Here is a 24,774-nt window from a genome sequence, read left to right on the forward strand (position 1 = left end):
TTGTTTTTTGTTTTTTTTAAACAACGTATTCTTGTTGATAATTCAGTAAGATGCACAAAGCATCAGCAAACAAACACAGAGTCAACAAGGACAGAAATCAACCCCACCCACCCACCAACCCAAAAACAAACAAAGAAAGACAAAAATGAAAATAAATAAATAAATGAAAAAGAATTTTAAAAATGTATAAACATAAATATAAAAAAACAAAAACAAATTACTTAAAAAAATATATACACAAAAAATATATAATAGAATTTAAAAAAGGGACTACAAATTAATTCACTTGTGTGACATAAGTAGGAGAGTATTAAATGTTTTATGACAATTTTTTAACTTCCATATTTGGGGGGTCAGGCTGTATCCACTTAATTGTAATGCATTTAACCCTTTGAAATCTGGAGCAACACTGTTCTTGTGCTGCTCTCAGACGCCTCTCGCAAGTATTTAAACCTTTGAACTCCTTTCTGATGTGATTTCTAATGGCAATGAAGAAATTGGTAAGAAATGTCCCACAAATTGCTATTTTTTTTAATTGTGGAAAAAGAATCAACTAGGAAATTGTATGTTTATAATAATTATTATAACATATTTAAAATTATGATACAGAATTATTAGAATGTTTAAGCACTTTTTCCAGGTTATTTCCTTGTTTGTTTGATTTTAACTTTATTTTTCTTTTCCTCTTCTTTTTTTAACTAATTTGCTCATTTTTAATTTCTGTCTTTTTATTAATTTCATTAATTTCTTTTAAAAAAAATTGGGTCATTTCTAATTTCTTTGTTGCTCATTGCCTTCTTCACATGTTTTTGTAGGAAATCAAGCCTGTTTCAAAGTGTTAAGTGCTGCTGTTGTCAATGTTTGTAAAAGGTTGGTTTTTTGTTGGTTTTTTTGCTCTCCTATCAATGCCCTTTTGATGTTAGACCCAATACTGCTACCCTTGAATCTTTTGTGAGATTTTGGTGAGTTTGTTATCTTAAAAAATAATTGCACTGTTGAGTCATGTTCTTCTTTAGGTACAATCATCACACACACTGTGTGACAAAACTGGTTTGACCAGCAGAGACAAAGAGAAAAAGAAATTACCGTTTGTTTGCTGTACTTGCTGTAGTTTCCGCCAGGTTTTTGATGCTTATTTCAGTGAGCAGGTCGCTCTTTCGCTGCTGTAATGCCCTGCAAGTGTCAGATGGGTGCAGTAATTCAGATCGTGTTGAAACACAGTTCATGTCATGACTACTCTTTCTTGGAAATATTCAAAAAGTTTCTGAAGCACTCAAAATGTATCAGTTCAATACTTGATTTTCAGAGTATATTAATTCTTTGAGGATGTAGAACTGCTGTCAGGAGATTAATGTTTGAATTATGATGCAAGTGTTCAGTGTGAAGAGCATCTCGCTCTTGTCAGTGTCAGGTTCACATTCAGTAAAACAGCCAGTCAAACTGGGTCCTGTCACGCTCAAAAGGCAGATAAACTTGTTGTCCCCACTCCTCAGCTTATAACAGGCAGGTCAGCATTCTGGCGTGAGGCACAGAATAAGTGAATCATCTACAGTGTAGTGTCTTGGCAGAGAACGAGGAAGCAGATGAAATGTGAGATATGTGGTTGTCAGTTTCGTTTAACAGTAAGAAATAATAACAGCTTTGCACAACATATGCACAGTTGACAGTAAAGAGAAGATGGCAAGATACGTAAGTAAAATATTTGCATGTTTAAAAATGACACTTATAACAAAAATAGTTTAAACTTAAAATGTTTAAATGCAAAACATTATGTTTTACATGCACTCGTAGACATGCTTAAATACCTAACAAGTGGAAACAAAGGTTTTAGTATATGTTTCTTTATGTGTCAGAAAATGGACGTGATCAAAAAGCTGTAAATTGTATTCACACTTTGTTACAGTGAAAGAATTTTTGCCAAGAAGAGCTAATTTTAGAGAAATGTTAACTGTTAATGTGAACTGTTGTTTGACCTCTTCAGTGCTGATGAAAATGGAAGTGATTGTGCTGCACTATAAGATGATTTAATCTTCCAGGGTCAGGAAGTTGCTTTAAAGAACTGCAGAGCTCTTAAAGTGTTTTGATAACTCCACCACATTCCTTCTAAATCGTAGGTGAAATTCTTAGATGAGCCTTGAAATGGATTGTAATACTATATATTATAATCCCTGATGGTGGTGCAGTAGTTACAACTCTCCAACACCATCATCAAACTATCAGATGAGGAAATATGTTGTTGAAGAATAGTGTTCATCCCTCCAGGACCGTTTAGAGACTTGCACAATCTTTGTCAGGAAGCTTTGAGGCTGTGCTGTGGGCTCGGGGTTGCCCAAAACCTGACTGACACGTCACCATCTGTGTTACAGATAATTTTGCGAGTGAGTCTGCAAAATTGCTAAACTAAAATGGCGTCAAATGTTTGAGGATTAAAGTTAATTCTTGGTGTCAGGAAGCAAGACCACCTGAACCAAGACCAAGTCATGACACAGACCAGTCCGGTAATAATACAATGTAAAATTGTACACTATACCCACCACACCAATGCTAGAGTATCTAAAATTTTCTATAATGTGTCTCCTGCATGTAATCGCTGTCAGCAAATCACATACACATGTTCTGGCTATGTCCAGCTTTGCATACTGGACAGAGACAGACTGTCTCATACATTGTTAAAGAAACAGTTACACCAAACCTGTTCACGGTTTGTTTGGTGTCTCCCACTCTTCCTCTCTGTCTGCATCTAAGAAACAAACTATAGCCTTTGTGACATTGTTGGCAAATACAGACAAGGATCTATTTAAATTACCTTACCGAAAATAGAATTGAGCTCCTTTGAGACTTTATCCCACCATGAGATTTTTAATAACTTGTTTAATGACATACTATTCTATGACTTTTTTTTATGACCTTCTAACCTCTAACAAAGACTATAACTACAGTCCACAATAATATAGCTATCATAACACCCCTGTTACATTCTAGTTTTCCACCTTTTAATACAATTGAAATTAGTTTGTTATTGATTGTGCCAACCCAGCCTATCCCAGCTGACAGAGAAGCAGGGTACACCCTGGACAGGTCGCCAGACTATCGCAGGGCTGACACATAGAGACAAACAACCATTCACGCTCACATTCACACCTACGGACAATTTAGAGTTATCAATTAACCTAGTCCCCAATCTGCATGTCTTTGGACTGTGGGAGGAAGCCGGAGAGAACCCACGCTGACACGGGGAGAACATGCAAACTCCACACAGAAGGGCTCCCACGCCCGGGATCGAACCAGCAACCCTCTTGCTGTGAGGCGAGAGTGCTAACCACCACACCACCGTGCCGCCCCTAGTTTGACATGGATTAATTAATAATTTTAACTTAATCTTAACTTAAGGTTCAATAACACACTCTCCATCAGCAAAGTCCAGAGTTCGCTTCATTGACATGGAGTTGATTTATTTGTCATGCGACTTAAATACTTCATAACAGGCGATACTGTAACCCACGTCTCTGCTCATAGACACAAGGTTAAAAGCTCTGGATATTTATAAAGATAAACAAACCTTAAGTTTAGTTCAATTTCTATAATGACATTCTTTATATATTACACTCAGAATAAAAGTCAGGATGTTTTTGTCCCTATGCGTGAATGGTTGTCTGTCTCTGTGTGTCAGCCCTGTGATAGTCTGGCGACCTGACCAGGGTGTAACCTGCCTCTCGCCCAATGTCAGCAGGGATAGGCTCCAGCGCCTCTTGGTACCTTACAGGATAAGAGGTTACAGAAAATGACAAATATCTCAACACTACCTCAATGATTTGCTACGTTTTTCAGAAAATTTGGCATATATAAAGGTCACTGACTGGTGATTAAAGGAAATGGCCACTTTAGAATGAAACTACAAACAGTTCTCACTGACCCTCATGCCGACAAGAAGTCCAGTGTAGTTTTTTAATCCACACAACTCGTTCGGGGTATCGGAGGATAACAGCTCGCCGGATTTTTCCATACACTTGAAGTGCATGGAACCCACGTACAAAATCATTTTGAAAATGTATTAAAACTACGCTAATGCATTTCAAAAATGTCAAAATGGCTCGTCCATCGTAATCTAAGTGCCCTGAAGCCGCGGCATGTAAAACTGACTTGAAAAGACATAATTTACTCCACTTTTATAGCACAATTTCTCACCATGGTCAGTTAGCCTGCAACTCGTGAGACTCAAGAACAACAACGTCTCTGAACGTTCTTGAGTCTCACGTGAGTTGCCATGTAAACACAGCACGTCTGCAGTCACTTTTGCATGCCACGGCTTCAGGGCACTTGGATTACAACGGGCGAGCCGTTCTGACGTTTTTGAAATGCATTAGTGGAGTTTTATTACATTTTCAAAATGATTTTGGACGTGGGTTCCATGCACTTCAAGTGTATGGAAAATCCGGCGAGCTGTTATTATTATATGATTAAAAAACTACACTGGACTTCTTGTCGGCATGAGTAGTACTGTCTGTATTTTCATTCTAAAGTGGCCATTTCCTTTAATCTGTGGGAAAAAAAAGAATCCTGTCCTTTTAATTCTCTCATTATTGTATTAGTTGATCCTTGACTTGTTAATACAGTGGCTGTGTTGCTCAGTTGGGTGTTGATGGTCCAGGAAGTGGCTTTTTAAAAAAGTAGAACTTGCCCAGTGATAGGCCTACCACACCTTCCTGGTCACACCACCATCTTACCCCATCATACTTTCAAATCCTGGGTCCTGAGAGCGACTGCTAATAAGTCATGATCTCTAATGCTCTGGCCACTGTTATAATCAACAGTTTAAAATGTTAGAAACAAAATTGTTCAAACCAATTCAGTTGAAACGAGTAAGACGAACATCATGAGTCAAAATGTCCCTTTTATAATCTGACTTCCCCTTCTCATTGTAATTCTCTTATGTTTATGTTTGATCGTTTCAGGGAACAATGATGAGATTCCTCCTAAGTGTTGGGATCCTTTTTCAAGGGTGTGATTCAGATGTGAAATGCAGGGATAACAACGGAAAAGAGGTGGACTGGTTGGTGGAAGTTTTGTGTTGCGGCACTATCTATTTTCACCTATTGTCTGTGTCGGCTGATTATGTAATAGAATATATTTACCTCTGTATCATTAGGTATATTCTCTACAAGTTGCCCCATATAAATGATGACGGTTTGTCGTATCTGTACATGGATGAGAGCACCGATGGATGGAAAGTCAGCAAAGAGGCAATCAACAGTACAACCGGCACTCTGGCAAACACCCTGAAACCTCTGCTGGACTTCTACAACAGAAAGGTGCGTATATAAGGATGAGTGTTTCTCTTGGACAGCACAGTGTTTAACCCAAGACACAGATTTTGAGTTTCCTGTTGTTTTGTTGTAGACTGAAGGCTTTGGATACATGCTCTATAGTGATCAACCTCCTGAACCATATGTTGCTCCTCCATCATTTGGCCACAGTAAAGGTGGGTGCAGCGACGTTCCACTTTTTCCTTCAAAGTCAAAGATAATATAATGTAACAAAGCTCTGTTTTTTTCTGTTTTACTCTGTAAAGGAGTCGTGCTGTTGGACAGACAGACTGGAGTTTGGCTCTCACACAGTACACCAAAATTCCCAACGTATCGCAGGAAAGACTTCTGGCCAAGCAGTGGAAATGCTAACGCTCAAACATTTATGTGTGTCACTTTCTCCTATGATCAATTCAAAGAAATAGGTAGGTTAATACCTGTTACATTTCTGTCTTGTTATGAAACATATTTGCCAAAAGGAATCACAATGCAGTAAAAACTTCAATTTGTATTCACAGGTTTGCAGCTCAAGTACATCCATGCTTACTCCTATGACTCTGAGATCCCGACAACCTTTCACAGTGAGCTGCAGTGTGTTGCACAGCGGAGCTGCTACCCAAAGACGGAGCCCTGGTTTCGTGTGAAGAATCTGACGTCAATGACAGGACGTACATTTTCCAGCTTTGCAAAGTACACACGTTTTGGGGATGGTGAGTGTGTGCATCAATCAGTTAATCAGGTTTCAAGTGTTTAGATTTCACATTAGGTTGAAACCTAAAGTGTTTGTTGACAGAGCAAAGTGACAGACTGTCATGTCATGTGCCATCTACTGTATGTCACTGCATTTTTATTTTGTTTGAAGTTTTCTTTTTGTCATGTATGTGTGACATGCATTTCTAGAAATGTGTTGATTACAGTATTGTGTTTTGTTTGGTTCCCTACATATAGATCTTTACGCTGGCCTCATTGTGAACTATCTGGAGCAGAATCTGTATGTGAGGAGCTGGGGAAAGAAGCGCAGTGTCCCTCTGCTTTCTAACTGCAGCCTCATCATCCCTCATAATGTCTACAATGTGAAGGAAGTGAGGTTGCTGAAGGGGAAGCCCTACCGCGATACTGTGGATCACTCCAAGTGGTGTGTGACTCCTGATCGTGGCTGGACCTGCATAGCTGATATGAACAGGGAGGAGAGTCAGATGAAAAGAGGCGGAGGAGCAATTTGCACCGATGACATTGCTGTTGGAAGAGCTTTTAATGCCCTGATAACACGTTATGAACAATGTAAACGTGAGCGCCCGCCTTCTGTTCTACACACAGAGCTGTAAAGGTACAACTCTTTATCACCATGTAGAGAAAAGTGTAGCAGGAATACCAAAAACTAAGACCAGAGCAGATATCACCAATAGCACCTACTACACCTTTACATAACCAGACATAAAATTGTTTCATGCTTGACAAATTAGAAGTTTGACATACACAGTTTGGTGTATTTTAATCCCTGTCTTTGGTATTCTGTGTGTTTTAATGAAGGAAAAACGGCAATGTTTTTATTTTTTAAAATCATGCCAAAGCTCTAACTTTGATAGTAAAACTACAATTACAATTAGTACAAATTAATTAAAATTAAATCAATTTTCAGTACAAATTCTATGTTGTTGTTTTTGTGTTTACGGGAGATTAGCCCTCTGTCAGCTGTGGATAAAATAAACGGTTTGTGGGCTGGTGGGTAAAAATAAGCTTCTGGGCTCCAAAAAACTCCAAGAACCTCCAACTCTCTGTGTAATGTCTACAGTCTGTCGTTGCTGGGAGATTATCTAGCTCCAGATTAAAGGCCCTGACACACCAAGCCAACAGTTGGCCGTCGGTCAAAGTCGGGCCATCGGTGAGCGTCTGTCGCCCTAGTTTTTGCGGTGTGTCCCGCACCATCGGCACTGTTGGCACTTCGGCGTTGACGGCTTTTCGGCTGATTGAGCATGTTGAATCGGCGGCAGAGCTTGTCGGTGAGAGAGATCACTCTGATTGGCTGTTTAGGTTTTATTTCCTCACCTTCCTCAGGCTCCACTTCACTCAGCTGCCCGACAGACCCGTTGCTTCTTCCCACTTTACCCTGAATAACAAACTGGGGCTAGCTGTGAGGCTAGCGGAGCGTTAGCCGCAGCATGACCGGAGGGAAGCAAAGCCAGTTAGCCTCCGCTAGCCTCCCAGCTAGCCCTGGCTCTCCGTTTGGATCCAACCGGAGCACCGAGCCCCGGTTTGTTATTCAGGTTAAAGTGGGAAGAAGCAGCGGGTTTGTCGGACAGCTGAGTGAAGTGGAGCCTGCGGAGGAAACATCAGGACCGTCTGGATGTAATAGTCCGTGGAGGTGCTGCTGTGCTCAGCTGACAGGATGTATCACTCTCTCACTCCACTACTTTGTTTATCTCATGCATTCCTCGGACTTCTGGTTTCCCTTTTTGCATTATTTCCTCTCACGCAGGCGCAGAACGTACATGCCACTTGACCGTCGGATGTAGTCTTTGTAGTGTGTTCAAATGCAACTGACACAGGGCAACGTGAGGCGATGTAGACGACGCAACAGTTGGCTTTCGTCGCCGCTAGTTCTTTGATGTCGGTTTTGTGTGTCCGCACCTTAACACATTTTAGAAATGTGTAACACATACTGTATGCTCAAAACTAAAATAACTAAAATCTGACAATTAGATTTTGACACTTGGACACCCTTTAAGAAAGGGCCTTAAAGGAACAGTTCACCCAAAAGTCAAAAATACCTGAAGTTCTTTTTTTCAGTGGAGATTGTTTTGGTGTAAGTTGCAGAGTGTTGGAGATATCGACCGTAGAGATGTCTTCCTTCTCTCGAATATAATAGAACTAAATGGCACTCGGCTTGTGGTGCTCAAAGCCAAAAAAAACAAAACATATGGAAATCTCAACAGCAACATCTCTTTCCAGAAATCATGACCCAGGTACTCAAGATAATTCACAGATCTTGTTGTGAGCAGTTTAATGTCGGAACTATTGTCTTTCTATCAAGCTACACCATGCGCGTGGTAACATTGTCGTGGTGCTGCCATGAATGACCACCAAACAACAAAAGTGGGTGTTTTTTAACTCGACATTGGCAGCGTTTACAGCCATGACTGTGCCACCAAAAGGTTTGCAGAGTGGCATGGTGCGCCACTGCCATTGGGAGTACTGTTGCCATGAAGGGAGGTACTTGGTCTGCAACTGTGTTTGAGTGGGTGAAACATGTCAGGTGGTATCAGAACCAAAGGTTTCAGGCAGAACAATGCACTGGAACAAAATAATCAAAGTTATTCACTTCACCTGTCAGTGGTTTTAATGTTTTGGCTGATCGGTGTATATCTTTATTGCTCATCATGAGTGGAACTTTGTCTTCGGCTCACCAAACACAGAAGACAACATTGTAAAAGCAGACAAACAGTGAGTAGAACCAACAAATAAAGTCATTACAAAAACACTTAACACAGTAAATCAGCACATTGTCTGTCTGTGGTTTAAAACTTATCAATCATTTGGTTAAGTTAAGGATACTGATGGCACTCGGGATGAAGGACTTCTTAAATACATTTTTGGTTGCCAGAGGGACTCTGTAGCACCTCCCAGAGCGTAGTGAGAGAGTGTAAAGAGTTGGGTCAAGGGCTTTTGTGTCCTGCCAACTATTTTACTTGGCAGTGTCACAATCCTACAGAGTTTATTCTTAAATATACAGTTAAGGTGACCGTACCAGGCAGGAAGGTGAAAACAACAATGGTTTTGTACACTAATTTTAAAATCTGCTGGCTAACACCAAGGCCACTGAGTTTTCTAAGAAGACAGAGTCACTGTGGGCATTTCGTGAGAATATACTCAGTATTTCCAGAGAAGCTCTCTCTTAATTCAAGCATGTTTGAAGAAGCACAGCAGCTCAGTCATGTCTATATGTCCCTTTTGTTCTTTCTGTTCTGCTGTGCAAAAAGAAGAACCAACATCATGTTTTTTCCACGTACAGTCAATACATTATTTGCCGTATAGAGAAGTTAGGGGGCAAGTGATAAGGAAGTTGATGGACTGTAAGACGTGTGGGTTTTGATTTTTACAGTGAGATAAGGCAGAGGCAACTTCTGTCAAAAAGAGATGTACACTTCACTGTAAGGATCTCACAGTAAGAGCAGGGAAATGGAGATGGCAAGATTTGTAAGTATAAAGTTTACAGGGTTAAAGAATTAATTAAAATTTAATAACAGATTAAAACAAAAAGGGAAATACAAGATTTTTATTGTCAGAGAAAGAAACTAGTTAGTATAGAAATATGATTTTGAAAGGTGGCATAGCACAGGCTGTCATTTATATTTCTATTTGTTAATTTGTTGCAAATTACTATTACAGTGAGCATTGTATGTGGAGTACTGTTTAGTTCTTGTACTTCACTGTAATTGTAATAAAGCAATTAGAAATAACTTGCAGAGTGTGTAACATGCAGCATAACGCATGTGTAAAATGCAGAACATCATATGATGAGCTTCATGTTTTAGATGCAAATTCTTTGACTTCAAACTACAGCCATATGTGGCGTGAAAAGTAATAAAATATTGTCTCTCTGAATAAAGCAGAACTGTTCATTTTCATATTTCATGAGAAAATATTCAAGCACAAATTCAAGAGCCTCTCAGTTTTTCTTAGATAAATATTATTTGTTGTTAACCTGCTTTGTGCACAAGTTATTGTTTTGATGGTTTGTTACATTATAAAAAGTTTTAAAACACATTTTCTCAGAGACGCAATTTCATTAAAATGCTAATTGTTGATTTGACAGTGGTTGTGTCGCAGTATTGGATGTTGATGGTCCAGGAAGTGGCTTTTTTAAAAATGTAGAACTTGTCCACTGATACCACACCTTTCTTTTCACCCCACACCTGGGTCCTGAGAGAGACTGCTAATATGTCATGATCTCAAATGTTATGTTAAAATCTACAGTTCAAATGATAGAAAAAAAATCATTAAACCCAATTCAGCTCAATGAGAAGAGGAAGTCAGATATTCTGACTTCTCATTGTAATTCTCTCACGGTTTTGTTCGGTCGTTTCAGGGAACAATGATGAGATTCCTCCTAAGTGTTGGGATCCTTTTTCAAGGGTGTGATTCAGATGTGAAATGCAGGGATGACAAAGGAAACGAGGTGGACTGGTTGGTGGAACTTATGCTCATTGCAGCTAAATATAATGTACAATAAAAATCTATTGCAAGCAGCTTAATTTTTCTAACTTTTTGCTGCATTATAAGGTATATCCTGTACAAGTTGCCCAATGTGAATGGTGGTGGTTTGTCCTATCTGTACATGGATGAGAGCACTGACGGATGGAAAGTGAGCAAAGAGGAAATCAACAGTAAATCTGGCACTCTGGCAAACACCCTGAAACCTCTGCTTGACTTCTACGACACAAAGGTGACTTAAATGAGGACATTTGCCTCTCTAGTGTGCCATTATGACCAGGACACTGATTTCTGTTGTTTTGTTGTAGACTGAAGGCTTTGGATACATGCTCTATAGTGATCAACCTCCTGAACCATATGTTGCTCCTCCATCATTTGGTCACAGTAAAGGTGGGTGCAGCGACGTTCCACTTTTGTACAAAGTGAGAACTATAATGTAACAAAGCTCTGTTTTTTTCTGTTTTACTCTGTAAAGGAATTGTGCTGTTGGACAGACAGACTGGAGTTTGGCTCTCACACAGTACACCAAAATTCCCAACGTATCGCAGGAAAGACTTCTGGCCAAGCAGTGGAAATGCTAACGCTCAAACATTTATGTGTGTCACTTTCTCCTATGATCAGTTCAAAGAAATAGGTAGGTTGATGCCTGTTACATTTCTGTCTTGTTATGAAACATATTTGCCAAAAGGAATCACAATGCAGTAAAAACTTCAATTTGTATTCACAGGTTTGCAGCTCAAGTACATCCATGCTTACTCCTATGACTCTGAGATCCCGACAACCTTTCACAGTGAGTTGCAGTGTGTTGCACAGCGGAGCTGCTACCCAAAGACGGAGCCCTGGTTTCGTGTTAATAGTCTGACATCGATGACAGGACATACATTTTCCAGCTTTGCAAAATACACACGTTTTGGGGATGGTAAGTGTTTTAATTTGAAGGATATCTGTCTGAAATGTGTAGTTTCATGAAGGGGACATGTCCCCCTCAATATTATCTGATAGTTCCTTTTAAAGCCGATATTGGCCAATACTGATGACATGCTGATATTATCGTGCATTTATAGTAGATGTGTTCAGTGGTGGAACTCTTCTGTTAAATGCACATTTTCATAGATAACAGTATTGTGTTTTGTTTTGTTTTTACTATTATAGATCTTTACTCCGGCCTCATTGTGAACTATCTGAAGGAGAATCTGTATGTGAAGAGCTGGGGAAAGATGCATCGCCCTCTGCCTTCTAACTGCAGCACTAGTATCCCTCATCATGTTTACAATGTGAAGGAAATAAAGCTGCTGAATGGGAATCCCTTCAGCGATACTGTAGATCACTCCAAGTGGTGTGTGACTCCTAATGGTAGCTGGACCTGCATAGCTGATATGAACAGGGAAGTGAGTCAGATGAAAAGAGGTGGAGGAGCAATTTGCACTGACAACAATGCAGTTTTAAAGGCTTTCACTGCCATAATCACAAAGTATGATCCGTGTAACAAGGGGAAACGTGCACCACCAAAACCCAAACACCAGCTCAAGTTCCCAGCCACTGTTAGAAGAGCGGGGAAGTCAGCAAACAGATCCAAACACAAAAAAATCATCTCAACAAAAATAAAACGGGGTCCTAGGACTGGACTCTTCAAGCTGCCGCCTGCTTCACATGGTCAGCGTTAAACCTCTATACATACATACATACTGATCAGCCAAAACATTGACGTGTGAAGTAAATAACTTTGGTCATCTCGTAACGATGCAGTGTTCTGCTGGGAAACCTTGGGTCCTGGCACTCATGTGGATGCCACTTGACATATTTTATAGACAGAGATTGCTAGGTTACAGTCAGGGAGTGCTGTTGCCATGAGGGCATGTACTTTGTCTACAACACCCCAGCATCAATGCCAAACACCGTGAAACCGACTTCAGAAAACTAGTGGCAATGAAAGCCCCCTGCTGAGCCACCTCATGTCGCCTGTGTCTCGACCAAAAAGTTGCACATGAACACACCACAAAGGCTTCAGCCAATGGCCAGTCAGCACATGCATTACATGCTTGCGTAAGAGGAAATAACTCTCAACACCAGCAGATGGCGGTCTTCTGTAATCGTCATTCAAAGGTAAACTGGAAAACTGTGTTGCTGCTAGTTAGCCAGTTAGCATATTCACAACACAATCCAATGTCAGAAAGAACAAAGCATATTTACCATGCACCAGAGAACAAAAACAAATTTGTTTTGACCTCACTTCGTCTTGACTTAAGCTCTTTGTTTACTTTCCTCACTCACGTTTCTCTTCTTGTGCACTGAGCTGAGCTGCCAATCAGAGGGATTTCATTCACCGACAGGCTCTGCATTTGCTGGTGCCAATTCAACATGCTGAACTGGTGTAAAAAAAGCTGACTAGTGCCAACGATAGCCAATTGGACACACCAGTGGCAAGAGAACATGGATGTTACAAAGAACATTGACAGCTACTGGCTTAGTGTTTCAGGGCCTTCCATGGTTTCTGTTTGGGTGGAGTGTGTCAAGTGGCATCCACATGAATGCCAGAACCCAAGGTTTGCCAGCAGAACATGGCATTGTAACGAGATGGTAAATGTTACTCACTTTACATGCCAGTGGCAGATCAGTGTGTGTGTGTATATATATACACATATTCATTTATTCATTCTGCAATGGCTATCCTCCACAAATTGCTATTATTTCATTTTACACCTTATAAATGTTATGTTTAAGTTTTATCTCTTAGACCGGGAAGGTTAGTTGGCTAAACATTTAGGTTGCCACACGGCTGTTTTGCTTTTTACGGTCACAGAAACAAAAATTTTACATAAAATTTTAAAATGTTTTACTTATCTACTAAATTAATACATCTAAAAATTACTAACTTTTTCTATGAGGGCAGCATTTCAGTGTTATAGTATTGGAAGTAAAAGGGTGGTCTTTGGTCTAATTTTAGGCCTATTACAGAACTATGTTAGATAGGAATATTGGAAAAGTGTTCTAGATAACAGACAAATAAATCAGCTACATTTTGATATAAGATCAGGAGATCTGTGCTGAGTGATGGTAGTTGACATAATTTCATCACAAAGTTGAGTCAAATGTGAGTGGGGTTGGTTGGCACACGGTCCAACCATCTGTAAATATATATTTTTAATCTTTTATTATTATTTTGAAAGGTCAATGCCAAAATTAATTGGACAGTCCTACTGATATCTTGCTTTAAAATGTTGCTTGGTTTTAAAAATGGGAAGATATTCAATTAAATGTGTTGTGCAGCTTAGTGTTTCAAGGCCTTAATGGTTTTTGTTTGGATGGAGTGTGTCAAGTGGCATCCACATGAATGCCAGAACCCAAGGTTTGCCAGCAGAACATGGCATTGTAACGAGATGGTCAGTGTTACTCACTTAATCTGCCAGTGACTGATCAGTTTGTGTGTGCATATATATATATGCACACACAATTTATTCATTCTGCAATGACTGTCCTCCACAAATTGCTATTATCTTATTTTACACCTTATATATGTTATGTTTCATTCCTATATTTGAACTTACACAATTTTATTTCTTAGACCGGGAAGGTTAGTTAGCTACACAGTTAGGTTGGCACACAGCTGTTTTGCTTTTGATGGTTCACAGAAACAAAAAATTGACATGAAAACCTTTACTCATCTACATGTTAATAAATCTGAAAATTACTAACTTTTTCTGTGAGGGCAGCATTTCAGTTTTATAGTATCACAAGTAAAACAGAGGCCTATTACAGAACATGTTAGATGGGAATACTGAAAAAGTGTTCCAGATAACAGACAAATAAATCAGCTACATTTTGATATAAGATTAGGAGATCTGTGCTGAGTGATGGTAGTTGACATAATTTCATCACAAAGTTGGGTCAAATGTGAGTGGGGTTGGTTGGCACATGGTCCAACCATCTGTAAAATGAACAGCTGTAATTGTAACTCTATTCTGAGAGATTAAAACAATATTAAAAGACTGAAAACAATCTTTATTTTTTATTATTATTTTGAATGGTCTATGCCAAAATTAATTGGACAGTCCTACTGAAATATTGCTTAAAAAGTTGTTTGGTTTTAAAAATGGGCAGATATAAATTAAATGTTCATGTTTGTTTATAGCTTAACCTTTCAATTGTTGCTGATTAGAATAAGATAAATTATGCTACTGAAAATTGGTAGAGAGTAAAAAGTGTACCAACCAGCCCTGGTCTCCACCTGTTCTTTCTATATTTACTTATGAATGCTAATAAACTCCCATTTAAGATTTTCGTTGCCAGTGACTGCTTCTCTGTAACTGATGTGCATATGACAATAAATAACTTGAACTTGAAATACTCGCCCATTTTTGTCTATAGAGATTGTCAGTCCGAGTCAGCACCCAAAACACACACTACTGGATAACTCTAAATGTTGCGTATGAATATAACATTTTAATTTCTGTTTTTAAATCCAAACCCTTTCTTGTAGCTGTTTTACAGTGGGTGTAATTAAAGTGAGCGCCGCCCTTCCTCCTCCTCACCACTAGGTGTCCCCATATTTTCATTGACCACCGGAACGCACTCACTTCCGGTTCCCGTTCGTGAGCACACGCACAGGAAGCCAGTGCTACACACGTGAAAAAATTAGGAAAACAGATAGCTGACACAAGATGGACATCACAGAGGTCCCCGTTAGTCAGGACAACAAAGGTAAGAAAAAGAAGAATAAGACGCCAAAGAAGAAGAAGAGTGTGAGTCAGGAGGGAGATGGAGGTGGAGAAGGCGGCGGAGTTGAGACGAAGGAGGAGAAGATGGAGACGAGCGAGCCAGCAGCAGCTGCCTTTCCCCCCACCTTCAGTGTGTCCGAAATCAAGAACAAACAGCGAAGACATCTCATGTTCATGAAACTCAAGCAGGAGAAGAGAAAGGTAACGACAGATGAACCCTTTAGCTACAGCTCTCACGTAGCAAGGAAGCTACACTTAGCTTAGCTGCCAGTTTATTAGGGACATATAGCCAAAAGCTAAGGCAGGCTAATGCAACAGTTCTGCCATTAATGCTGCTGTCATGACGGTATTAAAGTTCAATACTGGTTGAAACTATGTTTTTAAGAGGTGTCAAGGCTTTGGTGTTTCTAATATGTATAATAATTATAATAATGGTAATAATGCATTTTAGTTTGAGGCGAATTTCAGAGCACCTTTCAAGACACAGTTTAAAAAACAAGCAGCAATGTGTCCATAGTCATATCAGACAGTTATGTAATATACATTAAAAGTTAATAAAATGAATAGGCAAAAATCATCATTAGAAACATTAGGTATAAAATCATCATCATCATCAGTGCAGGTCACTATTAAGTCAGATGGAATATGCCAACTTGAAAAGGTGTGTCATGATTTAGTCCTTTCTCATCAGTGGTGAAAGGTAACTTAAGTACTTTTACTCCTGCACTGTACTTAAGTAATTAAAACTATTCATAAGAAAGATAGCTGTACTTTTGCACTACAACGTTAATTTTTAAAGATACAACTATTCCTCACTTTGTGGATCATGATCTTTACGCACATTATACTTGATCTGCATATTCCATGCATAGTTTTAGGACTGCAGCTGACAGGTATTTTCATTATTGATTGACCAATTTCAATTATGTTTTCCATAAATTCATTCGTCTCATAGTTTATAAAGAATCAGAACCCAAGATGACGTCTTCATGTCGCTTGTTTAGTCTTGCCAACAGTCTAAGACCCTACAATATTTATTTTATAAAGACATAACAATGCCATAGGCAGAAAAGCATCACATTTGAGAAGCTGGAACCAAAAGATATTTGCATTTATGCCTGATAATTAACTATTATTGTCACATACATATTCTGTCATATATTAATATACATATAACATATATGCTATCAAAATACTATTATTAGTATCATAATATTATTGCTTAAATGTTGTAGCTATTGTCATCACTGTCTGCCCTGCATCTCCCTCTCTTTATGTCTCATTTTGTCATATGGATTACTGTAAATTTATTTTGTTGATCTCTTCTGTACACGACATTTATTGCACCCTGTCTGTCCTGAGAGAGGGATCCCTGAGGGATGTTGTATGCTGTAAAGCCCTCTGAGGCAAATTGTGATTTGTGATATTGGGCTTTATAAATAAAATTAAATTGAGCTGAAACTTAAACTATTAAACTTATCGCAGAGTAATTTTATATTGAGCAACATATCAATTGGCCGGCTAGCCATTGCAGTTCTTTGTCGTTTATTTCATGCTATCATCTTTGGTTCTGGGAACATTTTGTAGACTAAAAGCCTTATCAATTAAGAAAGTAATCTGCACTGCAGACAAATTGATAATGATATATTTCTTGCAGTCTTTGTTAAATCAAAGCTTTTCTAACACAGACAATAGATTTTTACTCAAACTAAACTCACTGTATTGGTCTTACCAGCAGCCCAAAAATCCAAAGCATTCAATATAAAGATAAATAGAGCAACTTGTATAACACCTGTTTAACTGGAACTAGAAATTGTTTAGTAGTTTTATTTTTAAAGAGAAAGAAGGGAAGTCTATTAATAAATTGATTAACTTTCAGTGCAGCAGTAAATATAAATTACCAGCGCCCTTTGCCTGGAATTTTCATGTTTTCTCTGCCGTCACATTTCATTTCAGCAAAAGATGCAGCTGAAGAAAAAGAAGAAAAAAGAAAGGGACGCTTTAGGCGACAAGGTGAGTTTCTTTTCTCTGCCATGTCCCAGATGTTACAGTAATCAATCAAAGACAGAGACAGTTTATTAAGTGGCATCTAGAAGGATGGATTTTACCATTTAACAAGGTATAGCTATCTTGGGCATTAATTTTTTATTCTGTCCCCAATGAAGGCACCACCAAAAGAGGTCCCAAAGACGATAGAAAACCAGAGGGTGTACGACGAGACAACAGTTGACCCAGAAGATGAAGAGGTACGGCTGAGCTTGTTCAGACAATCTCACGTTATAGTTGTAATGAATTTGCATTAATGTGTGTGTGTGTGTGTGTGTGTGTGTGTGTGTCTCCTGTTGTGTGTAGATTGCATTTGACGAGGGAACTGATGAATTTTCCGCCTACTTTAACGGGCTGACAAACCCCAAAGTGCTCATCACAACATCAGACAGACCGAGAGGGGTGAGTGGCTGCTGCTCAGCACAGTACATGTCGCCTTTTAATATCAGCAAACTTTCTCATGTTTAACTGTTTAACATTCAGTGTGTGTAATTGACATTTTATAGGCGCAGTAGAATTGTCCTGATGTGGTGAGTTGGAGTCTGCTGAGGCTTCTACTCACCAATGCTGTTCGATCAACACATTAATTGTTGTCTGATGTTTGTCTTGTAGAGGACTGTGAGGTTTTGTGAGCAGCTGGCCACAGTAATCCCGAATGCGCACGTGTACTACAGAAGAGGTTTGGCCCTGAAGAGGGTCATTCCTCAGTGTGTCGCCAGGAACTTCACCTACCTCATGGTCATCAACGAGGATCGGAAAGTGCCCAGTATCCTTAAAGGAAGCTGTGTCAGGAGAGGACAGGATGATGTGTGATGCTCTGTGCTGCCATTCAGTATTTATTTACTTTGCTGTAATTTAGATAAAGAAGTGAATTCTGTTTAAAACCTTTTTGATGTCAGCTCCCTTAACAGTGACTTTTAAGATGGTTTGGTTCTTTGTCATCTACCTGAAGGGCCGACTGCACACTTCAAGGTCAGCAGTGTTCGACTACGCAAGGAGATGAAGGCAAGTTGATCAGTTCCAACTCTTTACTGTGTCTCTGTTTTGATTAAACAGGACATATATAATAACATGACAATAACAATGGGTTTATATAGCATCTTACTGAAATAGAGTAAGATAATGTACTAAATGAATATATACTAACTGAGCTAAAGGAAACTGCCGTCCCTTGTCAAAAGTGAAATGTGCCTTTGTAGAACTTAAGGCTTTCTCTTCTTGTTTACATGTTGTGTTGCATGTATTCAACACAATAGAGACTAGAACAGTGCACTCAGTACGGTGCAAATCTCCACCAACTGAGGGGCCAACTGAGCTGAGCGTGCCCACTCCAGACATGTCTTGTAATTTAAGCAGATGCACCACTGTATATTTCAGAAGCTAATAAAGATATGCGCTCGATCTGTTTTTGATGGCGTGTTGCACAGAGCAGAGGCCTGTACTATGAAGCAGGATTTTAAGTCAGCGTAACTTATGCTCAACACCTAACCTGCTCCAGAGAAGGTTAACTTCATGGGTATCGAATGATAGCCTGTCAACACCCTGACTTCTGACCAGACAGATCACTGAAGAAAAAAGTATCCATGGACAAAAGTTTGGGGTCTCTGATAAAAAAAAAAAGAGTGGCCTATATATTTTTACAGGTCAGTAGATTAATGTGCAGATGCTTCGGTTCAAAATGAGACCAAATTTTACTATGGATGTCAGTTTTAAGCAAGTGACAAAGTTTGCCGAAATGTGGCCTACAACAGACAAAGTGAGGTGAGTTGATTTTAGTTGAGCAGATTTCCAGAAAACTTGCGGCCCCGACCAACCCGTTAAGAGGTGTCAGGAATCAGTAGTTAATGGCAGGATAAGACAGTCAAAACTGTTTTTTCGATCACTGTCACCATGAAAGCTTGGTTGATTGATTAGGACACACACGACCAAACGCATGATTCCCTCCAGGGTTACACCTCACAGAGATGATAAAAACACGTAACGTCTTTTTGGAGCAGGTAGTTTACTTTGTGGAACCATTTTCTCACTAACAGCTGTAGTCAGTCCTGTCTTCAAAGTGGATTTGGCAGCTTTGCACATTGTCATAACTCAAGTTATGCTTTGATGTCTTGATGATTAGCCAGCATTTTTCAAGTTGTCCTATTATCATATATCGTATATAGTTTTAGAAATGAAGTCAATGTTTAGCGTCCCCAAGATTAGCTGTATAATCTCATCATGATGGAAGTACTTCCTCTCCGCAGAGACGGGGCAAAGATCCAACGGAGCACTCTCCGGAGGTGATCCTCAACAACTTCACCACACGTCTGGGCCACAGCCTCGGCCGGCTGTTCGCTGCTCTCTTTCCACAAGACCCGCAGTTTGTGGGTCGACAGGTTGCCACCTTCCACAACCAGAGAGACTTCATCTTTTTCAGATTTCACAGGTGACTAACATCAATCTGAATTCTCCTTTTGCCGAAGATGTTCAGTAAAGTTTTTCATAAATATAAATGGTATAAGAGTATGACTTAATAAACAGTTCTTTGGATCTGTGAAGGTATATCTTCAAGAACGAGAAGAAAGTTGGTATTCAGGAGCTGGGACCTCGCTTCACCCTCAAACTCCGCTCTCTACAGAAAGGCACCTTTGACTCAAAGTTTGGAGAGTATGAGTGGGTCCATAAGGTGAGTCTCAGTGCTTGCATTTTTCTCCAACTAACAGTAAGCACTTTATTAATAGTCATGTTTGTGTCATGCCACTTGCACAGTATATTGATGCTTACCTAAATTTGCATGCATGTGGTGGACTCATTTGCTGCCAGGTTTGTCAGCCATTCAGAAATGATTGTAAGGCACTTCTACTACATGTTAAAAGTACTTTTTTAATTTGACTCTAAATAGGAGTAATGTCCCAAGCGTTTCCTGTGAAGCTAAAAAATACACTCTGTTTCCAGCGCCATGAGATGGATGCCTGCAGGCGGAAGTTCCACCTTTGAATACAAAATAACAACCAGCTTTTGTGCTCAGGCAAGGACGACCTCGTTTATCATCCAGCATATTACTCATGTTTATGCCTTTGCACAAATGGACTTTGTAGTGGATATCCAGATTCTCTGTGGACTCAGTTAACGTTTGTCCTCTCACCATGATGAGGTTAACTGATGAGTGGATTTTATGAGATCACGTCTCTGTAGATTCACGTTCATGCTGAAAATGACCTCTCTAAAGTTGCATCTGTACTGCATTCTGCAGACCAAATGTGGGACAGGAGCCTGTAGCTCCAGGCAAGGACTTCTGCCCTCTCTGTTAGTATGGAGACACCAGAGAGGACATGCAGACTCTCCATGTGAATCCCAGTAACCTGAAAATTCTGATTTGCAAGTGTATGTAATTGTATTGGCAGATGTGCAGTTTCTAAACAATATTATCTCCACAAGAGGGAGCTGTTGTAAGCTTGCCCTTGTCAGAGCATGAAGACGTGCACGTTACATCCTGGTAATGACACAAAGAGCAGTGAACAGTGTCTGGAATTGTGTCTAGAGTGCAGCTGTTGTTGGACGTGACAACACTTCAGAAAATTAATGGATGACAGAGTACACAGATTTCTAAATGTATATACTCATTTTAATAAAACATGTCAGCGAGTTTAAAATGTGGAAACACCATTTATTTATTTTCACAATGAGGCATGAAAAATGTACAGTTCAAAAGGCACATGTGTGTGTGTTGATATGGATTAGTTACTTCTAAGCAAGTAGGTTAAGACATTTATGGTGTCACGTGAGCACCTGGAAATGTTTCAGTATGAGATTTTACAAAGGCAAAAGTAAAAAAAAACAAAAACAAAAAAAAGTTAAGTTAGTCGCTTGTCTCCAAAGTCCCGAACACTCCTGAGACGATTCCAGTCCACAGCGCAGGTCCTGAAACCCATTTCCACAAGGCACCACAATGTCCACACCTGCAGACATGTTACATGAATTAATCAGACCTAATCAGCGTTGTGATCAGAAGTTACTGCAGCGACTCCAAGCTCCAACAAGTTTAATATGGAGTTTATGGCCTCTTACATAATGCTTGAGTGGAGCATACCAGCCAGACTGTACAAATGAAACACGTTTGTTGTAGTTGTCAACCATTTTCAGGATGTACATGTTACACAGATGCACACATTTTTAATTTAATACCAATATCTTGTATCAATATACATAGAGCTGCTTAGTTTTAAGTGTTTTTTGCCATAAAGACAGCGATGCTTGTAATCAGTTGCTCATCAAATTCCAAATTAGCCAAATATTGAGAATAGAAATTAATTTAACTGTTAGCTGGTTCTTTCCAACTTGTAAACTGCATCACTCATCAAATCCACCTGTAAAAGCTCATTATGCAGCCAAGCAGTGTTGAGATCCATATAACGTTACTTTATACTCTAGTCAAGATCCAAAAGTTTCCAGATGTCATGTAAGGAATGACAGGAAAGTGTGTATAAAATGATACACTAGTTGTGTCAAATATTCCAGTAAGTGCAGCCATAAAAAAAACAATCAAATACCATACTGAAAAAGCTGACAACATATAGTATAAAAAGGTTCAGTGTGCATAATTAGAGGGATATATTGGCAGAAATGTAATGTAATAAGTGTGTTTTCTTCAGTGTTTAATCATCTCAAAATAAGAATTGTCATCTTTTCGTTGCTTTAGAATGAGCTGTTTATATCTACATATGGAGCGGGTCCTTGTCAACAGCTATCATGCTACATGCCCATGTTTCTACAGTAACCCCATGGGGACAAACCAAAGACCTTGCCTTTTTATATCAGCCAATATAGTTATCAGCCCCTCTGCGACAAGCAGTGTCGGAAAACAGTCCAGTTATTCTGGAGAGGAAGAGACCTCTGCAGATAATTTGGCTCCCACTAAAAAAACTGAACATCTGGATCTTTATATATCAGAAAAAAAGGTGAGCACACATTAGCAAACACTGGGTGAGCAGTTCATCCGCGACCTGCCAAACAGCATAGAAGAAACAGTGATTTGTAACAAGAAACTGTTTTACTCAGTGTTTTTACCGGTTTTGATCACCCAGACCGTTTGATTTGGAGAGAAGAGACCTCTGAATGATTCGGCTCCAAGTAAAAACCTCATGAACAGTGAACAATGACGGATTAATAATCAGAATAAGTTTCAGGTGGTTGCAATCTGCAATCCTCACCGCTAGATGCCACTAAATCCCCCAAACATCATTTCTGTGCCCAGTGGCATGGCAAGGCAGCTTTATTTGGATAGCACACTTCATACACCAGGGCAATTCAAAGTGCTTTAGAGAGTGATAAAATATAAAACATATTAGTAAAGAGAAAAAAAGATCAAATTACTAAATGATTTACAATTGTAATTTTTTTTTTTAACTAAAATTAAAAGTGCAGACAAGAGGTTTAAAGAAAGCAAAAATATTTAAAATGATTTAAAATTGAGTTAGAAATAAGTTTGCAGTCATTACAAGGTGGAGCAAGCAGTGTAAAAACGATGTTTTCAGCCTTGACTTAAAAGTGTTCAGTACAATGTGGACAAGGACAGACTTTAAAGTAATTTAGGAATAAAATCAAGACTTTTAGAGGTTAAAATTGAAGTGAAACACACCGATAGTAGCAGTATTATCTCCCCTTGAAATCCCTTATAGTTTATAGGGTGTCCACAGGTATCAGACAGTTAAATGTAATACTTTAAAAGACCAGTTCAAGACACCTTTGAACCACATTTAGGACAGACTTTTGGACAAATTCTGTTTTACTTATTTAGGTAAGCATTGCAGGAAGTAGTATATATGTGGTGTTGTGCAGAGGTGAGTGTTATGGAGGAATATGGTGATTAGAGTGAGTTTGTGTACATTTTGCCAACAGGTAAGTGCAAGTATGAAGATCAACGACAGTATTATAAACTAAGCACAAAAAGTAAGGAAATTTGTGTTTTGACATTTTCTCCACACTTTAGCCCTACAATCCAGCTGCCATAGGCAGAATCTGGACTCATCGCTGGACATAACGTTCCTGCACATGTTCAGGTTCCAGTGCACATGTTGCAGACACCAGTGCGAACAGGCCTGGCGGTGAAGGGCTGTCATGCAGCCCTATGAGACCGGAGATTGGCTGCGTGCAGTCTGTTCCGGATCATCTGGGCAGAGAGCTGTCGGCCACATCGTCCTGCAAACCTTGACTGCAGATCTGTAAAAGCCTGCCTATGGTTCCTAAGTGCTGACAGGATGATAAAAACGTCTTCTTGGGACACCCACTGTCAATTCTTGGAGCAGACACCAACTGACCACTGTAGCAGGGCCCATGCTCATAGGTGGGTTGGTACCAGAAGCTCAAAACGAGTGAATAGCAACAGCAAAAAAAGCTGTTTGGTGTTGACAGGGAAGATCTGGCAATTTTTTTCATGGGCTCAACCCACATACTCAGCTCTGCTGCTCATCCCACAAATGTGGCACCATTTAAAAGGGAAATAAATAGGCTTTCCAATGGTAGAGGCATTGTTTCAACAAAGAAATAATCTACCAAACACAAACTTCCTTACCTTTTGTGTTTAGTTTTAGTTGAAAGATTTGTAACAATAGAAATGTGGACTTTAACATAGGAAGGCTTCACTTATTTTTACAAAAAGGAATTAAAAATGGATAAATTAGATCAAATGTTTGTAGCAGTGAAGACCTCACGAATTCAAATTGAAGACATTGAATTTAAGACATTTTAAGGACCTGTAGACACCCATAGCCTCTCAGCTAATGTTACAGTGAAGGGAGTTTTTCTCATTATAGATAGGTGTGATTGAAATCAGCTGTGAAATCGGTGCAAAATGGCCGGAGTTGTAAATTCTTGACACTCACATTAAATGAAATAAACTGAGCTTATTGAGAGAGAGACATCACCGTGGTACTCACAGAGGCAGAGGGGTCGGTGTGTCGGTGCTATAGGAAGGAGCAGACTTTCTGCGGTCTGAACGGGTTGTTGCTGGACGACATGCCGGTGAGCAGAGGGTCCTGCTGGGCGTTCTGGAGGCAAAACTGCTGCAGGTCCGCCGCGGCCTGGGACACCTGTGGATCAACAACCGAGCCCCGCAAAGTTAACTGCTGTCTGTGTAACCAACAGCTCTGTAACTTCAATAAAAAGCGGATCCGTTAAGGGACACAATCGGTATGAAACCGAGACGAACCAGCAACAAGTGAAACAACACACGCCCTAAAGAGTAACGATGTTAGCCGTTAACGTTACCTTCACTCTGTTGATGCCAGCTTCAAGGCGTAGCTGTTGGACGACTTTCTTCATCGCCACGATACTCGATGACCCCGACATTGTTAAGATTTTTAGGGACTTTAGTCTTAATAACGACGAGTATAAAACTTTTTTGTGTGTGTTGGTTGCTAGCTTGCTAACTATTTCTTCCTCATCAATGAGTTTCCGGTTTTCTTTAAAGGAGTGTCCGCTCTGCTGCCTTCAGGGGATGTTCCTACAGTCAATATTATATT

At 39.5% G+C, this 24,774-nt stretch overlaps 3 protein-coding genes across 7 annotated transcripts; 2 read left to right on the forward strand and 1 right to left on the reverse strand.

The window, feature by feature from the left end:
• Positions 1–1,537: 1,537 nt before the first annotated feature.
• On the forward strand, positions 1,538–12,913 carry LOC125896391 (deoxyribonuclease-2-alpha-like). Of its 5 annotated transcripts, none has more exons than XM_049588914.1 (7): positions 1,538–1,689; positions 4,953–5,050; positions 5,147–5,309; positions 5,398–5,479; positions 5,570–5,728; positions 11,242–11,433; positions 11,667–12,913. In XM_049588914.1, the coding sequence occupies exons 1-7, from the start codon at positions 1,678–1,680 to the stop codon at positions 12,176–12,178; spliced, it is 1,218 nt and encodes a 405-aa protein (XP_049444871.1). In that variant the 5' UTR covers positions 1,538–1,677; the 3' UTR covers positions 12,179–12,913. The 5 variants fall into 5 exon arrangements, with proteins under 5 accessions (XP_049444871.1, XP_049444872.1, XP_049444873.1 ...); XM_049588915.1 differs by lacking the exons at positions 5,398–5,479; positions 5,570–5,728 and adding exons at positions 10,823–10,904; positions 10,990–11,148; XM_049588916.1 differs by lacking the exons at positions 4,953–5,050; positions 5,147–5,309; positions 5,398–5,479; positions 5,570–5,728 and adding exons at positions 10,390–10,487; positions 10,584–10,746; positions 10,823–10,904; positions 10,990–11,148.
• Positions 12,914–15,104: 2,191 nt separating this feature from the next.
• Positions 15,105–20,907, forward strand: rpf1 (ribosome production factor 1 homolog). The gene is made up of 9 exons (XM_049587469.1): positions 15,105–15,430; positions 17,186–17,242; positions 17,395–17,475; positions 17,582–17,677; positions 17,888–18,041; positions 18,198–18,280; positions 19,519–19,700; positions 19,814–19,940; positions 20,210–20,907. Exons 1-9 carry the CDS (start codon positions 15,173–15,175, stop codon positions 20,249–20,251), a joined length of 1,080 nt encoding a protein of 359 aa, XP_049443426.1. The 5' UTR covers positions 15,105–15,172; the 3' UTR covers positions 20,252–20,907.
• On the reverse strand, positions 20,901–24,729 carry LOC125895547 (guanine nucleotide-binding protein G(I)/G(S)/G(O) subunit gamma-5). Its single transcript, XM_049587470.1, has 3 exons — positions 24,521–24,729; positions 24,190–24,342; positions 20,901–21,213 (listed from the first exon to the last, which is right to left on the reverse strand). The coding sequence occupies exons 1-2, from the start codon at positions 24,599–24,601 to the stop codon at positions 24,217–24,219; spliced, it is 207 nt and encodes a 68-aa protein (XP_049443427.1). The 5' UTR covers positions 24,602–24,729; the 3' UTR covers positions 20,901–21,213; positions 24,190–24,216.
• Between the last annotated feature and the right edge of the window lie 45 nt (positions 24,730–24,774).

This window comes from Epinephelus fuscoguttatus, linkage group LG10, assembly GCF_011397635.1.
Source record: "Epinephelus fuscoguttatus linkage group LG10, E.fuscoguttatus.final_Chr_v1".
NCBI classification, from domain to species: domain Eukaryota; kingdom Metazoa; phylum Chordata; class Actinopteri; order Perciformes; family Serranidae; genus Epinephelus; species Epinephelus fuscoguttatus.

Excerpts from the sequence above, each read along its gene's own strand:
- LOC125895547 (XM_049587470.1), bottom strand. The coding sequence starts at position 24,601 with ATGTCGGGGTCATCGAGTATCGTGGCGATGAAGAAAGTCGTCCAACAG. Across the intron at positions 24,343-24,520 it reads CTGGCATCAACAGAGTGAAG|GTGTCCCAGGCCGCGGCGGA; the intron begins GTAACGTTAACG and ends GTTGATCCACAG.
- rpf1 (XM_049587469.1), top strand. The coding sequence starts at position 15,173 with ATGGACATCACAGAGGTCCCCGTTAGTCAGGACAACAAAGGTAAGAAA. Across the intron at positions 17,243-17,394 it reads GGGACGCTTTAGGCGACAAG|GCACCACCAAAAGAGGTCCC; the intron begins GTGAGTTTCTTT and ends TCCCCAATGAAG. Across the intron at positions 18,042-18,197 it reads CGAGGATCGGAAAGTGCCCA|ATGGTTTGGTTCTTTGTCAT; the intron begins GTATCCTTAAAG and ends GTGACTTTTAAG.
- LOC125896391 (XM_049588913.1), top strand. Across the intron at positions 10,905-10,989 it reads ATCATTTGGTCACAGTAAAG|GAATTGTGCTGTTGGACAGA; the intron begins GTGGGTGCAGCG and ends TACTCTGTAAAG. Across the intron at positions 11,434-11,666 it reads ATACACACGTTTTGGGGATG|ATCTTTACTCCGGCCTCATT; the intron begins GTAAGTGTTTTA and ends TTACTATTATAG.